Source organism: Electrona antarctica (genome assembly GCF_951216825.1).
Source record: "Electrona antarctica genome assembly, chromosome: 19".
NCBI lineage: Eukaryota > Metazoa > Chordata > Actinopteri > Myctophiformes > Myctophidae > Electrona > Electrona antarctica.
The window spans coordinates 19,758,208-19,774,779 of NC_136800.1; the positions used below are offsets into that span (position 1 = coordinate 19,758,208).

Here is a 16,572-nt window from a genome sequence, read left to right on the forward strand (position 1 = left end):
ATCTCGCACTCAGGCGTCTTACTGGTTCTATATGTTGTGATTCTATGTTTCTATGATTGATTGATTGAAATATGTATTAACAGTTTGCAGAATGACAGTACAATTCAAGCACAACTCAATACAAAGACTGTTAACTGTGAGTGGACGACCCAATAAAGCATTATACTTGTTTACAAGAGGGTCCACCTTGTTCAATTCATCAAAACATTTAGAGACGTACAAATATACACTTCTATAAAGCCAAAGAACAGAACAGGAATTCATCATAAAGGAGGTAAAAAGGGAAAAGAAACATATATAGTGAGGGGAAAAAGGGATGGGTGGGTGGGGGGGATTTGGTTGGTTGTGCTAATCTATGTATTGTATTTATATGTGTTGTGTTTATGCTTCTATCTAGGTTGTGTATGTTAATGTTTCTTTTCCCTTTTTATGTTTCTTTTCCCTTTTTACCTCCATTATGATGAATTCCTGTTCTGTTCTTTGTCTATATAGAAGTGTCTATTTGTACGTCTCTAAATGTTTTCTAAATGAATTGAACATGGTGGACCCTCTTGTAAACAAGTGTAATGCTTAATTGGGTCGTCCACTCACAGTTAACAGCCTTTGTATTGAGTTTGTGCTTGAAATGTACTGTAATTCTGCAAACTGTTAATAAATATTTCAATCAATCAAAAAAGTATGTGCTAATCTATGTGTTGTATTTCTATGTGTTGTTTCTTGGTTGTGTTTGTGCTAATAATCTATGTGTTGTGTTTCTATGTGTTGTGGTTCTATGTCAGATCGTCGTGGAGCTTTCTGCGTCAGCTTGAATTTCTCCAACTTTATTAGTGCAAAGCAGGAAGACACGACAGGCTGGCTACGTGTCAGGAAACAGACAGTAGAAGCTATACACTGACCATAGCTTCTCCTCCTGGAACATTACATCTTTATATTTTTACTGTAAACGCGTATCTTTCTGTAGCCAGTCATTGATTAATAACAAATCCGTATCACTGAACAGTCACAATGTTGACCAAATTTGAGACGAAGTCGGCCCGTGTCAAAGGTAAGCTGATGCTAGCTGTTTAGCATAGCATTTAACATTATCTAGCCTTAGTGCGAGGCATAACACTTGACATTTCCGACTCTAATGCATTTACTACACTATGTTACATTATCTCACTTTATAAGATGTATATATTACTATTGTCATTATCCCCCGAGTGTGACGTTTATGCATATTCATGTTAATTAGTAAGCTAACGTGACGTGGACTGTGTCTTTCTGTAGCTTGAGAAATAAATGGTCGATTGATTGATTGAATACTTTATTAACAGTTTGCAAATAGTGCAGTGGTACAATTATACATCTATAATGATGGAAAAATAATAACACATAAACAAGATGGTTAATGTCCTCAGAATGTTTAATATACTTTCCCTTCCATTATTAGGTCTCAGTTTCCATCCTAAGAGGCCTTGGATTCTTGCAAGTTTACACAACGGTGTCATCCAGCTGTGGGACTATCGAATGTGCACGTTGATTGACAAGTTCGATGAGCATGATGGTATTGATTGATATAATACTTTATTAACAGTTTGCAAATTGTACAGTTTTACTATACGTTGATGCTAAAAAGACAACATGAAACGTTTCCATTGTGGTCCTGTGCCAGCCCAGAGCTAGTCCTGTGTATTCAATTCATCAAGATATTTAAATAAACAAATGTACAGTAAACAGGAAGGGGCATGTCTGGTGTTATGCTTAGATGTTTCTAGGACTCTTATGGCATTCACACGTTTTGGAACTGAGATGAAGCATAATACTGTAAGTGGTGGTAAAGCAAAGCAAAGTTCTTTGTTTACCCAGGGAAGTGGACTATGCGGTTAATTTTTTTTAGGTTGTTGGTTATTGATGCTTTTTGCTGCTGTCTTGTTTCCAAAGGTCCTGTCAGAGGAATTGATTTCCACAAGCAGCAGCCGCTCTTTGTGTCTGGAGGAGATGACTACAAAATTAAGGTAACATTTATTTTTCTTTGACGAACCTTGATGCTAATGTGTTGCGACTCGAGGTGTGTTTATATGCAATTAACAGTTAATTGCAGGTTGTTGCTTAATGCATGTAAACACTTTAACTTTGTGCTTTGTCTGTGTTTAAGGTTTGGAACTACAAGCTGAGACGGTGCCTCTTCACTCTGCTGGGACATCTGGACTACATCAGAACCACCTTCTTCCACCATGTAAATGACTCTGGCTCATTAGAACATTGGTACAATATAAACGCCACAGTGTGATCTTTTCACTAAATTCTATTGGGTTTGCCTTTCTGCAGGAGTATCCCTGGATTCTGAGTGCCTCAGATGACCAGACTATTCGTATCTGGAATTGGCAGTCCAGAACCTGCGTCTGGTAAGACACTAGCTTTGCCAATTCAGTGGAGAACATTATGTGCTTTCAAGAAAACATTAATCCAAGAAAACAAAATACTGTCTTAAAACGGCACTTTGAAACATGTCCATATAGTAGGGATGTACTGTATCGGAGATTATCGGTTTTAAATATGGATATTATTTTGATATTATAGCTATATTTTATTAGATATGCGATACAATTAGTTTACTTTTGGTGAAAAAAAGCCTGCATATATCCGTACCCGGTTCAGAAATCAAGAGTTAAACAATATCGAGAAAGAACCCAATATTGAACATCCCTAATTGAAAGTGCATAATGTTTAAGAAAGCTTTTGGTCAGTTGACCAAAGCTCGAGATAAGGATTGGAACCAATCAAAGCTTGCGTTAAGTGATCCAAATCATCTATTTTAGGCTTTTTAAGCTAACCAAAATCCAATAATGAGCTCCACTGTTCTCTATTTAGATCAGCCGTTATTGATTATACTGCTATTTTTATATGCTGACTTGATGACCGATCATGTATGAACGGGTGTGTAAACGGGTTTTAACCTCAGAATATTAGTGAGCATTGTGCAGATTTATCTAGGAAAATATAAAGATTGGATCAGGACTCTATGTTCAATATTACATTTCTCGGATCGGGATTGGGGGCAAAAATTACTGATTGGGACATCCCTGCTAGTATTTCTAGACTCCGGCACCTCAGCTAAGCCTACAACCCGGTGAATCGTATTTCTTCATTTTTAAAATGTATTGTTTGGTCCACAAAGGTAAACAAATTTCACTTTTCTCTCCTCTCTGTGTGTCCTCCATCTAGTGTGCTGACTGGCCATAACCACTATGTGATGTGTGCCCAGTTCCACCCCGCTGAGGACCTGGTGGTGTCTGCCAGTCTGGACCAGACTGTGCGCGTGTGGGATATCTCCGGTGAGGGCCTGGAGGAGGCTGGGCCAGGCGATAGTGGGCGGGGTTTGGTCTGGGGTGGGCGGGGCAGTGTGGTTATGGACGGAGAGATGGGAGCGATAGAACGGGGCGGACAATATCAAGTCCCGAACCTGTCGCCCTCCTCTCTTCTTTTTGTAGAGAATAAATCTCTGTGGGCTGTTTGCAAAAACATCTCTCCTTTTTAGGTCAGATAGAAGTGTAAATAGAATGTGTTGTTTACATGTGCCTACATGTAAACAATACATGTTCTTGACGTGCTTGGTAGTGATCCAATTTGGAGGAAGAGTTTCTAGGAGGGAGGAGATGGAGATATAGTTAGGACTACAAGTAACACAGGAGAGATGTTTTTGTGCTTCTGCATGCATTTAATACGTCCTTGTCTGTTGATGCCATTTTCCTTCTCTGTCCAATCTATTTGTCCTCTGTCTCACTCATTAACCAATTAACTGTCTCGTTGTTGACATCATCTTTTCATGAGCATGAACATGAATAACACATGGATCTGTCATTTTGTCCTTCTCAGGGGATTTCATTTCACATGTTTTTTACATCCTACGACCATGATCCTCATTATACTTGCATGTAGTTTCAAATGTGCCTCACAGATCACAAGACATCACCACACAGTGTGGAATGTTCCCTCCTACTACTCTTGCTGAATGCATGGCACATGTCCAGCAACATGGACCATTTCCACAGCCGTCCGTCTTAAAGCATTATAGCAAAACCAGTTATAAATCATGATTTATACTTGGTTGTGTGTGCCAGTGACCTAGTAGTTCTGCTATTTTTGGACACCAGCTCACAACAAAGTATAAATGAAGCATTGTTTCTATATCGTATGAGAAACACTAGTGCCACTACTAACTGCATTAAAAACATAGTCCTTTATTAATTAATTTATAGACAACTGAATGCCTTTGGGACATGCATGAACAAATGTCCCTGCTCTCCCCTCGGCAAGATAAGCCTCTGATCTTTCTAATATTTTAACTGAATTAAAGCAACATTGTTGATGCTTTGGATAATATAATAAACCATGGCTAATGGACATTAAATACTTTGGCTAGTTGACAGTAAAATGTCCTAAGTCTAACGGAATGCCTTAACTCTTAGCATGACACGGACATAACAGCAGTAAACTGCAGTATGTATTTCTTTAGTAGTCTTTTGTGATGCCTAACACAAGCATGGACTTAAAACCACCTGTTCTTATTCCTGACATCCAACGCCCCATCAGAGCACCTCTTTACGCCAGCCACCACCCACCCCATCAGCCCAGTCCACCACCCACTTCCTGTGTTCCACCTTTCCCCATGCCCCCCCCTGGAAACATCCGCATCTGCACATGGGTTCCTAGTGCCATCCATCCTTCCACAATCCTCCTGTTGAACTGTCTGTCCACCACATGTCGTTGCTATGGGGCACGGGTCATTAATACAAACTTGTGTTGTTTCACAAATAATTGCACCAGTCCAGCTTGAGTCAGGAACCTTTTTCTTTCGAAGTATTTGTAAAGCTCTGATCTAACGGCAAGATTGTACTGCTTATCTGTGTGTTGATTATTTCTTTAACGCAGTGGTTCTCAAATGTTTTAATTTCAATCCCCATAATTCTGTGGGTGTACAAATGGAACAAAATGTGGGTCCATTTGGTTAAATTTGTACACATTTATAGACCTTTACCTTTGAGAACCACTGCCTTAATCCAATCAGTGGTATAATGATGGTGAATCTCACAATAATTGCTTCCTCTCTCAAGTTGGTGGGGCAGCGAGTGAGCAGAGCTTGTGTTGGTGTTCTTTGACCCTGTGTGTGTGTGTGTGTGTTCAGTAGTCCAATAGTGCCCTTTTGAATGTCTTATTTTATTTTAGAAATATCAACTCTAATCCTTCAGCCTCCAATGATCTTTTTAATTTTCTATTGACGTTTGTCTTGTTCCCATCTTCTTCATTCCCTGTATTGCGCATGGTGCTCTGAATGTTGCTTCCAGGTTTGAGGAAGAAGAACCTGTCCCCCGGCGCTGTGGAGACAGAGGTGCGTGGCATCTCTGGCGTCGATTTATTCGGCGCCTCGGACGCTGTTGTCAAGCACGTTCTTGAGGTAGGTCGCCATCGTCACACTTACACACAAAGATGATTTCATCCGAGTTTCAAATGTCTGAATTGTTTTGTTGTTGTTTGCAGAATCTGCGATGCAGCAGGCTTAAAAAAGACTGTTGACTAACTACTTGACTTGTTCAGTGTTAACCTCAAAATAATATAAATCAAACACGTCTGGAATGTTTTCTTTTTTCATTTAATATTTGACCTCTCCCCATGGTGTCCCGTGACTCCCGTCCCAGTGAAAATAGCAGATCTACAAGCTCATTACGGGCCAAGTTGCAATGCATTGTGAGCTTATAGATTAGCTGTTTTCTTTCTTTGTACGATATAAGTATATGGCTTAAATGGTTAAAAGACTAAAGACTTGTGAATTTTGATTTACTATCCAAATGAATTAGTTCAAGTGAAGTCAAGTGTTGTCTGTAGTGTTTGTTTGATCCAGAGAGGACATGGTGCTGGTCAGTAATGCTACTAGTTCCAGCAGCACTCCTCTCTCCATGACACTGAGCTTGTGTTTCTGCGCGCAGGGTCACGACCGCGGGGTCAACTGGGCAGCCTTCCATCCCAGCATGCCTCTCATTGTATCTGGAGCCGACGACAGGCAGGTCAAAATCTGGAGGATGAACGGTGCGTGTCTCTGGGAAGACTTGAGTAGACGTGTTTCTTCTAAACAAAGAATTTTAGATATGAAACTATGGTGGCACAACTGTTTTATTCTTCACTGTGCTTGCAAATCAGATTTCAATATAGCATTTAAAAACATGGAGTCCCTATTTAGGGCCCAATACATGGGTTTATTTTAATATTTTATTTAGCAAATGCAAAGTTCTTAAGCCAAGCAGTTGCCTCCTGGTATAATTATACGTGGGTTTATCATATGTCTTACTTCTTTGGTATAAATGTGCAGTGCACATATTTTAGAAAATAGTTGGCACTCTTTTAACAGTCCAAACAAGCTTACTGCATATATGGTGATGCTTGCACACTGATTGTACAAAGATAATGTCCAAACAACTTACAGGATCCAAAAAAGTATTTAGTAGTCCATCTTGCTCTACACACCAAAAATGTAAATGTCCCATCTCTCCATTCTTGGCTTTGTTCATTCATCTCTCTCTCATTGTCTGCGTCCAGAGTCCAAGGCGTGGGAGCTGGACACGTGCCGTGGCCACTACAACAATGTGTCCTGTGCAGTCTTCCACCCGCGCCAGGAGCTCATCCTGTCCAACTCCGAGGACAAGAGCATCAGGGTGTGGGACATGTCCAAGAGGACGGGTGTCCAGACATTCCGTAGGGACCATGACCGCTTCTGGGTCCTCGGCGCCCATCCCAACCTCAACCTGTTTGCTGCTGGTAAAGGGCCGTTACATACCAAGTGATACATTGTACAGTAGCAAACCTCAGATGGCTGAATGTAGTGTCAAAATTCTAGTTGCTCAACACGCAACGGGGGTGACATGACTTTGAATCAAGTGTGTACGATTTAGTAATTCCGATTCGTTTTCTCTTGACATGCGTGTCAGATACTTGCAGATACATTTCCATGGACTGTTATTAAGCAACACATTTAGTTCTGATTCATTGTCACTGCATTAACTCGTCTGTCCCGCGTGCTGTCCAGGTCATGACAGTGGAATGCTGGTATTTAAGCTGGAGCGCGAGCGGCCGGCCTACGCCGTCTACGGTAACATGCTCTACTACGTCAAGGACCGCTTCCTCCGCCAGCTCGACTTCAACAGCAGCAAGGACACTGCTGTCATGCAGCTACGCAGGTACAGTAGGTGTCTTTTCTGTGTGTACGTCGTAAGTTTGTGTGTGTTTGTCTTTGAGCGCCTGTGTGTCAGTGTGTCTGTGTCTCGGCATTTTCAGAATTTGTTTTCTTGTGTCTATTGTGTAATCACTGCCAGTGTGCATTGCAAAGAGTATTTATTCATAGCTCACTCTTATGTTTTCCAAAATGTTCTCCTTCTTAGTGGGTCGAAGTTCCCAGTCTTTAGCATGTCATACAACCCTGCTGAGAACGCTGTCCTGCTCTGCACAGTAAATACACACATTTACATAATCACACACAATTCTTTTTTCAAATTTAAGTTTTACAGAAACAACTCATTGGTACTGTCTGTGATGTGTTTTGATTAATACGCATTGTGTCCTGCAGAGGGCGACAAACCTGGAGAACAGTACCTATGACCTGTACTCTATTCCCAAAGAGAGTGACTCTCAGAACCCCGACGGTATGAGAACTTCCAGTCAGGAAATGTATTTTCTTTCAGAATGTAGTTCTGTTTATGTTTAATGTAACGTCTCTTGTACTGCCCCCCCCCCCCCCCCCCCCCCCCCCACTAGAGGTTCTATAGTCCCTGGCTGTTTCTGTGTTAGAATGTTACTCTTCACATAGTAGGCAATGTCACCATTGAATTGAAGAATTCCCATGAATGTATTTGTACATGGAGAATGAGGTGTTTTGTGGTGGTCTCTCTCCAGCCCCTGAAGGGAAGAGGTCCTCTGGTCTGACAGCAGTGTGGGTTGCCAGGAACAGGTTTGCTGTCCTGGACCGCATGCACTCGGTAAGTCTGCTCTCTGACTGCATTTCACCTAGATAGAAGCTGTATTTACTATTTATCTCATAAAAATGTTAAAGGCTCATTCTAGGGCTGCTTGATTCATATTTACTCTCCCCTTATATCTTTCCATACTTATCTAGTCCCTTCTTGATTTATGTAATTTCCTGTGGCTTGTTTTGATATTCCACAAATGTCATTTATATAGCACTTGTTACATTTGGAATGTAACTCGTCTGGCCATCAATCATAACCCACTGCAATACGTAGGTCGTTTGGTTAGCATTTGGCATCAAGTGTTTCAGTATTTTCTCTTCTAAAATGGAATGCAAAGTTCTTTTCGACCGGCATTCAGAGAAATGCAAATGATAACATTTTGTAATAATACTTTTGTTGGACTGTTAAATCAATCAAAAGGGACATTTTATTTACCGTTAAATCAATCATAAGAGGCATTTTAATGGTCAAAAATAATTTTTTCATTTTAGATTAATTTATTTCATTTATTTAGACAAGTGTCAGGACATGCAACTCAGGTCACCTGCTGGACTAGGGATTATGTGGTCTCCGCACTTAATAATGCAGCCGTACTTCTCCTCTCGTAGCTGCTGATTAAGAACCTGAAGAACGAGATTGTGAAGAAGGTGCAGGTGCCGAGCTGTGAGGAGATCTTCTATGCCGGCACAGGCTCTCTGTTGCTGCGTGACGCAGATGGCGTCACACTGTTTGACGTGCAACAGAAACGCTCGCTGGCAACCGTCAAGATCGCCAAGGTCAAGTACGTGGTGTGGAGCGCTGACACCAGCCACGTGGCCCTGCTGGCTAAACACGGTGTGTAGATAATAATAGTGCACACAAACACAGTGGTCCTCTTATCACCCAGGGAAAACCAGTTCCACTTATGTTTTCTTGGCTTCTTTTGTGGCCTAGTGCTCCTGAACGGATCTGAACACTTATTTTACTTTAAACTCATTTTTAGCATCAATGAAATATTGAAACGATATGGGATGGTGATGCTGTAATGAATGGATTTATTCATTCAATGTGCTCTGAAAACTCTTGTCATGTTTTCTTAACTGATTATAGTCTAGTGTTGTCGCTTGACATTGTTAGTTCAAAAGTTTGTGCTTTGGATTCCGTGTCTAGGCCATACATTGACCTAGAGTCATCGGCGGAGAGTTTAAAACCTGATTTCTCTGGCTGTTTTCTGTCTTTCAGCAATCATGATCTGCAACCGTAAGCTGGAGAGTCTGTGCAACATCCATGAGAACATCAGAGTGAAGAGTGGAGCCTGGGATGAGAGTGGAGTCTTCATCTACACCACGTCCAACCACATCAAATACGCACTCACCTCTGGGTACAGATCTACAACTCGTTCATTAACCACTTGTGCCATGTATACTTTGTTGCACGATGAGTAGTGAAAATAATAGCTGACCTACAAACTCACAATGTTCTCTCTCTGTTCTCACCCTGCAGCGACCACGGCATCATCAGAACTCTTGACCTGCCCATCTATGTGACCCGTGTGCGGGGGAACAGTGTGTACTGCCTGGACCGAGAGTGTCGTCCACGCGTCCTGACCATCGACCCCACAGAGTACCGCTTCAAACTGGCCCTGGTCAACCGCAAATATGAGGAGGTGGGTGGTTAACCACTTAAGCCCTATATACTTCATCATACGTGAAGTATGATTTCTCTCTACAGGTATAGATATAGAGAGAGATACAACGAATAGATGTGTGTATAACGAGACAAGGAATACACATGTTGACCATGTCTCTTTACCACTCACCCCTCCAGGTGCTGCACATGGTGCGTAACGCCAAGCTGGTGGGCCAGTCCATCATAGCCTACCTGCAGAAGAAGGGCTACCCCGAGGTGGCGCTGCACTTTGTGAAGGACGAGAAGACCCGCTTCAGTCTGGCTCTGGAGTGCGGCAACATCGAGGTGGGTTGAAGAACAGTGACCGTGCCCATGTCTTTGTACTTGTGAACTCTTCTGAATGTGTTCCTCCATGAGCAAAGCTCATTCTCTTAATTAATACCAAATCCTGGTTAGTATAGGTGCAAGAAAGAAACTGCCAGTACTTTCTTAAGACCCCTTGGTTGTACGTCTGTACAGCCTGTAAATGTGATAAGAGAGATCCTACGGTTGTGCCGTTTGTGAAACAAGCTGGTAAATATCTGGAAACCCAGTACTTTTATTGTAAATAAAATAAGAGATACCCTACTTTGTATGATCTCCTAATGCCCCCTCTTCCCTTTCTTTGTTTCTTGGAAAAATAACATGATAGAAACTATGCACAAAAACAAATTTCACACTTTTTTTTTACTAAATCTGACAATAAAGATGATTCTGATTTGTAACTACAACCTTTTCACGCAAAAACAAATCTAAATCTTACCTAACACATGCTCTGTAACTGGCATAGAGAGGCAATAGCTTTTTTATTAGTGATTATTTGACTGTAGGATTTATCCAGAAGGTGATAAACGCTGCAAGACCTGGACTTGAAATCGTTGACTAAGTGTTTCGTAACACTCCTCTCGTCCATGCCTGCAGGTGGCACTGGAGGCAGCTAAGGCCCTGGATGAGCGTGGCTGCTGGGAACGCCTGGGGGAGGCTGCCCTGCTCCAGGGACACCACCAGGTGGTGGAGATGTGCTACCAGAGGACCAAGAACTTCGACAAGCTCACCTTCCTCTACCTCATCACTGGCAACCTGGCCAAGCTGCGCAAGATGATGAAGATCGGTACGGGAGATTGACAGGGGGGACTGTGTGTGTAAATATGAGAGGGCTGGGAGTGAATAAGAGATCAGTGATGTGACATCCTATGTTTATTGCCTCTTGTAGCTGAGATCAGGAAGGACATGAGTGGTCACTACCAGGGAGCTCTGTACCTGGGAGACGTCAGTGAGAGAGTCCGCATCCTCAAGAACTGTGGACAGAGTGAGTTTGAACATCCCTGTACTCTTGCTTATATGCAGTAGCTGTATGTTCCTCGTTTACAAGGTGCATGGCTATCATAATGCTGCTTTCTCAGTTTAGTTTGTAAGACATTTTAATCTCAACAGGCAACCCAGTAACACATAAAGCATTTCAAACACCACTTCTGTCTACTGAGGCATTGTGTCCATGCTCCTATGAGATGCCATCAATATATTGTTGTTATGCTTCCAGAGTCTCTGGCCTACCTGACTGCAGCCACTCATGGAATGGATGAAGAGGCTGAGGCCCTGAAGGAGACCTTTGACCCAGAGAAGGAAACGGTAAGTAGAGAAAACCCTCTGTTCTCCACGGTACTAATGGAAACCTCATAACTATAAAAACACAGTAGCTATCAAATACTCTAATCAGAAGGGGTTTTATTGTGTCTTTATTTTGATTTAGAGTTGAAAAAATATGTTGCCCTTGAAATGTTACAATGAATCCGCAGATGATTTTTTTTCTTCCATCCCCACACATTAATTTCTGTTGTTTGCTTGTATGATTGGACTCACTAATGTGACGTGTCCTGTGTCCTGTGTAGGTTCCAGAGGTGGATCCTAATGCTCAGCTGCTGCAGCCCCCTCCTCCCATCAACCCTCTGGACACCAACTGGCCTCTGCTCACCGTCTCCAAGGGCTTCTTTGAGGGAGCCATTGCAGCCAAGGGTAGGTCCAGTAGGCCAAAAGTACCTTTCCACATACATGTTTTATATTTTTGTATTGCAGTATTTTGTATTGTAGTGTCTTTGGGTCACTAACAACGCATATTTGCATGATTGAAGTTGTAATAAGTAACTGTGTAGGAATTGCAGTGATGTTGATTTGTTTCTAATGGTGTGTTCAGGCAAAGCAGGGCAAATGGCAGCCGCCGAGGACGTAGAGGCTCCTGGAGGAGAAGGCTGGGGAGAGGACGCTGAACTGCAACTGGATGAAGGTCTGTTTAATTTAAAAATAAAATTAATTATTTTCAAATCCAACGCTTCACTGCCAAAGAAAAGACTCTCTCTCTTCCTCAAAAAATGTCTTATTGTTTTTATGATTAAATTCACTTTATGCATTTGCGTCCTTCCTTCAGATGGCTTCATGGATGCCCAGGATGGACTGGAGGAGGGAGGAGTGGCGAAGGACGAGGGTGGAGGCTGGGAGGTGGAGGAGGATCTCGACCTGCCTCCAGAGCTGGTAAGACAAACGAAAGTTCTGTTTCCCTGCTGACCACCAGAGGCTGTGCTTTAAGCATGAAATAGAACTGCAGTTTTTGATCAACTGTGTCTGCAAAGGTAGTACGTTATCTTGCCTCTTTCTCTGACTGCTGTCAATCCTTTATATTCCAAAGTCCCACTTACTATGCAAATTACACTGACTTAAAAATACTACTATGGTCAATAAAGGGTCAAATGAGTTCCTTGCCCTGCAGTTGGGAAGTTGCCTTAGCGAGTTAGTGGTCAACCTCACCGTCTCTCCTCCTCGACCAATAGGACATGCCAGCCAGTGCCGGAGGTGGGGCTGAGGATGGCTTCTTTGTGCCGCCCACCAAGGGCATGAGTCCCACCCAGATGTGGTGCAACAACTCCCAGCTGCCAGTGGACCACATCTTGGCTGGCTCCTTTGAGACCGCCATGAGAGTAGGTTTACTTGAGCTCACTGTTACTGCCTGAGATATTTAATTCTTTTATCATGCTCTACTCATTTGAACACGTTAATATACCCCCCTGCCCTCTATCTCAGTTGCTCCATGATCAGGTTGGAGTGGTGAACTTTGGCCCGTACAAGGCCCTCTTCATGCAGACATTGTCCCGAGGCCGTACCTGCTACCTGGGTCTACCTTCCGTGCCCTGTCTGCGCGGAAACCCACAAAGAAACTGGAAGGTAGATATGTGTTTGAATGTACTGTACGTACCGTACATTTATTTTCTTATTGTTGATTTGGTACACGGATGCAAACACATACACCAATTTAATTTTGACATTGAATCACGTATTAGAATTTAAACGAATCATACATTTGTTTAAATTCTTCTTTTCCTTGTCGAACTGCTTCTTTATGCTTGTGACGACATGCCTGGGGCATACAATACATGTACATTGAGTTCTAAATATGAACCCTATATTATTTGTTAAAGGACTGTGGAGCCAAGCAGGGCCTGCCTGCTGTGGGTCTGCATACAGTACATTGAGTTCTAAATATATTATTTGTTAAAGGACTGTGGAGCCAAGCAGGGCCTGCCTGCTGTGGGTCTGCGTCTCTCGGACCTCATTGCCCGCCTGCAGCAGTGCTACCAGATGACCACCGCAGGGCGCTTCGAAGAAGCCGTTGAGCGTTTCAGAGCCATCCTGCTCTCTGTGCCACTACTGGTGGTGGACAACAAGCAAGAGATCGCTGAGGTGAGGATGGGGCCTGTTGCTGTAATATTTGCTCTTTCAAATGTTTAAGTTATAATGCAGGCAGTACGGGCAGGCTTGACTCTCTGACCACAATGAAGATTTGAGGTCACAACTTTTGTCTAACCACACATTTACCATATACTGGCCATTGGAAAACACCTTGTTATCTCTGAAATAACAATCTCTGCGGAGATGATGTGGAAATTATAATCTGGGCTCCAAAACACACTGCAAAGATCCTTCACTTAAAACGTACCTGCTCTCGACTGCGAGGAACATGTCTCACAGCTTTGCTCTTCTCTTCATGAAAAGTGAAGTTGGCTAACTGGTATTAATGATCAGGACAACGTTTTCATTCATTAACACATTATTTGGTGTATTAACTAATCACCTGTCTGACTGGTATACCTGTCTCTGTACTACTTATTATCCCAGGTTACATTGTAGATCTCATTACATCTACATTTTCTGATGTGGGTGTTCTCTTTGTCTTGCAGGCGCAGCAGCTGATCACAATTTGTAGAGAGTACATAGTGGGTCTGACCATGGAGACAGAGAGGAAGAAGCTGCCCAAAGACACACTGGACCAGCAGAAGAGGCTATGTGAGGTAAGGATAGACATCCCTGTTTGCCTAATGTTGTCATGTCCTTTTCATATCTTGCAGAAAGGTGTCTTGAAGCCTGGTTCTGCTTCTGTGTCACATACTACATAGTTTGTTGTCTTTAGTAATTTAATTGACAGTAGTCTTTGTTTAACTGCTTTAAACCATGGAAACGACAAAACAGATTATGCTGGAAAAATTATAATAAAAATAAGGCCTTTTCGGCTCATCTTGAGCTTGAGACTTTTTTTTGTTTCATTCATATTACTGTACAGATGTCTACATGTGTTTCTAATGTGTTTGTGTGTGTGTGTGTGTGTGTGTGTGTGTGTGTGTGTGTGTTCTGTCCTCAGATGGCGGCCTACTTCACTCACTGCAGTCTTCAGCCAGTTCATATGGTCTTAGTGTTGCGTACAGCTCTCAATCTCTTCTTCAAACTCCGAAACTTCAAGACCGCGGCCGGCTTTGCCAGACGCCTGCTTGAGCTCGGACCCAAACCAGACGTTGCAGTGCAGGTATGCCGGCTGTTCCAGTGGGCTCAGCAATGATTGATAGACATGCAGGCAGAAGATGAATTTACTGTGTGAGGCACAATTAAGGGTCTTGTCCACAGAAAACAAATTTTGAGCAGCAGATTACTTTGGATATCATGTCCCCTAGCGCTACGCATGTAATGATGAGTGAGTTGCCTCTCCAATCCTCTGCATAGGAAAGTGACATTGATGAGCCGTGCTCTTCTCACAAATGTGCTTGAGGCACCAGAGCGCGCTACTCCGCCACAAAATGCTGGATGCTGAGAGCACTTAAATATGATTCTTTCTCAGAGTTGAGAGAGGAGCGCTCCAGTGCGTCTTCAAGTGCTTGCAGCTGAAAGGGGTTTTCTCTGTGTTCTGAAGCCTTTTGAGCTGCAATGAAAACAGGCAAACAGGCTTCAACAGTGACATCTGCTGGCAAATTGTCATATATATATATATATATATATATATATATAGGATTTGTGGACATCACAGTCCACAGGAAAATCAGAGCACTTGTTTGACCACAGAAGATCTACTGAATGTCTAAATAAAGAAATGCAAAGTATTGACGTTAGTCATCATGATACACCTAGAGGTGGTTAAGTTTAGTTAGTTTACCATTTGTAGGATTTGTGTACCATGTCGTCTCTAGTGGCTCCAAACGGGATGGACTATCTTCCTAAATTAACGATCTTTGGTTATGGTCAGGTTAAGGGTGATTTCCATAGCTGTCGTAGGAAGTGGTTGATTGTTTTCAGGCTGGTTTGACAGCCCTGCAATACATAGAGAAAATAACGGTCAACTAACTAGCTGAACTTCTTATCCCTTCCATTTAGACACGCAAGATTTTGGCAGCCTGCGAGAAAACCCTGACGGATACCCACCAGCTGAACTACGACCCCCACAATCCGTTTGACCTGTGCGGTGCGTCATTTGTCCCCCTGTACCGCGGACGTCCAGTAGAGAAGTGTCCTCTGTCAGGAGCCTGCTACTGTCCCACCTACAAGGGTCAGGTCTGCAGGGTCACACAGGTACAGCACAATACAATGTTCAAACGGTTACAAAGCAAGTGAAATGCAAATCAATTAAACGATACAAGAGTAAACAGAACTACCGGTGTTTCAAATGAAGTCCAACAGATATACGTGGTAATGGCAAAGAGAGAAATGTGAAACGCGCCTGCTGGCCAAGTGGTCCAGGCGCATGCCACATATAGGCTTTGGCCTGACAGCGGGTCGGCAGAAAAGAAATAAAAATAAAATGAATGTGAAACAGGAAAAAGGTACTCATAATTAAATGCAACAACCATTTAAAGTAGGCCTATATATTTAAGAAGAAATACAGATTATGGTGATTTTGCAATCCTTGAGATCAGGGCAAAAGAAATGCCATTGCCATTTGTACGAAGAATTCCCCCCTGGTACAATTATTAACAATAGACAATGAAAAACCATCTTTAACTTAACTTCTCATTTCCTCAAAATAAACGCTAAAACACCCTCTCTAACCTGTATCATCTTCTCATTTCCTAGGTGACAGAGATCGGCAAAGATGTGATTGGCCTGCGTGTGAGCCCCCTTCAGTTCCGTTAAAAACGGATGAAGACAGCAATTCTCTTCTGAAAAAACACATCCACACTTTATTCTATATAGAGAACACAAACTATTATAAATGGAAGAGAATATTCCATGGAAGAAATGAAAGGCTTTAACCATGGCATAATCGGGCTGTAAGAAAGGAATGTTTTATCTTGATGTTTCCATTCTATTGTTTGGCTGCGAACTCTAGCTTTCCTGAACTGACCATCCCTTCTTGTGACACCTGTCAAAATGTATGCTCCCAACTGTTCAGTTTTATTAAAACTGTAGCCCTCACTTTAAGCAAATGCTAACCGAGCTTGTATTTGTGACAAATAATAATAAAACACCTGTTTATAAACAACGTGTGTGTGTGTGTGTGTGTGTGTGTGTGTGTGTGTGTGTGTGTGTGTGTGTGTGTGTGTGTGTGTGTGTGTGTGTGTGTGTGTGTGTGGCAAATTATTATATGGTGCTATTTGGTTTAGTGGCATTCAAAAAAGAT

General features: G+C 42.4%; 1 protein-coding gene across 1 annotated transcript; it reads left to right on the top strand.

Moving 5' to 3' along the window:
* The first annotated feature begins 829 nt into the window (after window positions 1-829).
* copa (COPI coat complex subunit alpha) lies at window positions 830-16,434 on the top strand. The gene is made up of 30 exons (XM_079488770.1): window positions 830-1,045; window positions 1,433-1,546; window positions 1,924-1,997; window positions 2,138-2,218; window positions 2,311-2,387; window positions 3,208-3,317; window positions 5,328-5,437; window positions 5,967-6,066; window positions 6,574-6,792; window positions 7,061-7,211; window positions 7,413-7,479; window positions 7,598-7,673; window positions 7,924-8,006; window positions 8,606-8,831; window positions 9,219-9,357; window positions 9,480-9,642; window positions 9,804-9,950; window positions 10,566-10,755; window positions 10,858-10,953; window positions 11,185-11,273; window positions 11,534-11,657; window positions 11,836-11,925; window positions 12,067-12,170; window positions 12,467-12,613; window positions 12,717-12,857; window positions 13,191-13,373; window positions 13,871-13,981; window positions 14,329-14,490; window positions 15,330-15,524; window positions 16,026-16,434. Exons 1-30 carry the CDS (start codon window positions 1,006-1,008, stop codon window positions 16,083-16,085), a joined length of 3,669 nt encoding a protein of 1,222 aa, XP_079344896.1. The 5' UTR covers window positions 830-1,005; the 3' UTR covers window positions 16,086-16,434.
* Window positions 16,435-16,572: the final 138 nt, after the last annotated feature.

Bases quoted from the DNA above. Each gene is read 5' to 3' on its own strand.
- copa (XM_079488770.1), top strand. From the start codon at position 1,006: ATGTTGACCAAATTTGAGACGAAGTCGGCCCGTGTCAAAG. The intron at 7,212-7,412 runs GTACAGTAGGTG...TCTCCTTCTTAG, and splicing joins GCTGTCATGCAGCTACGCAG to TGGGTCGAAGTTCCCAGTCT. The intron at 12,614-12,716 runs GTAGGTTTACTT...CCTCTATCTCAG, and splicing joins CCTTTGAGACCGCCATGAGA to TTGCTCCATGATCAGGTTGG.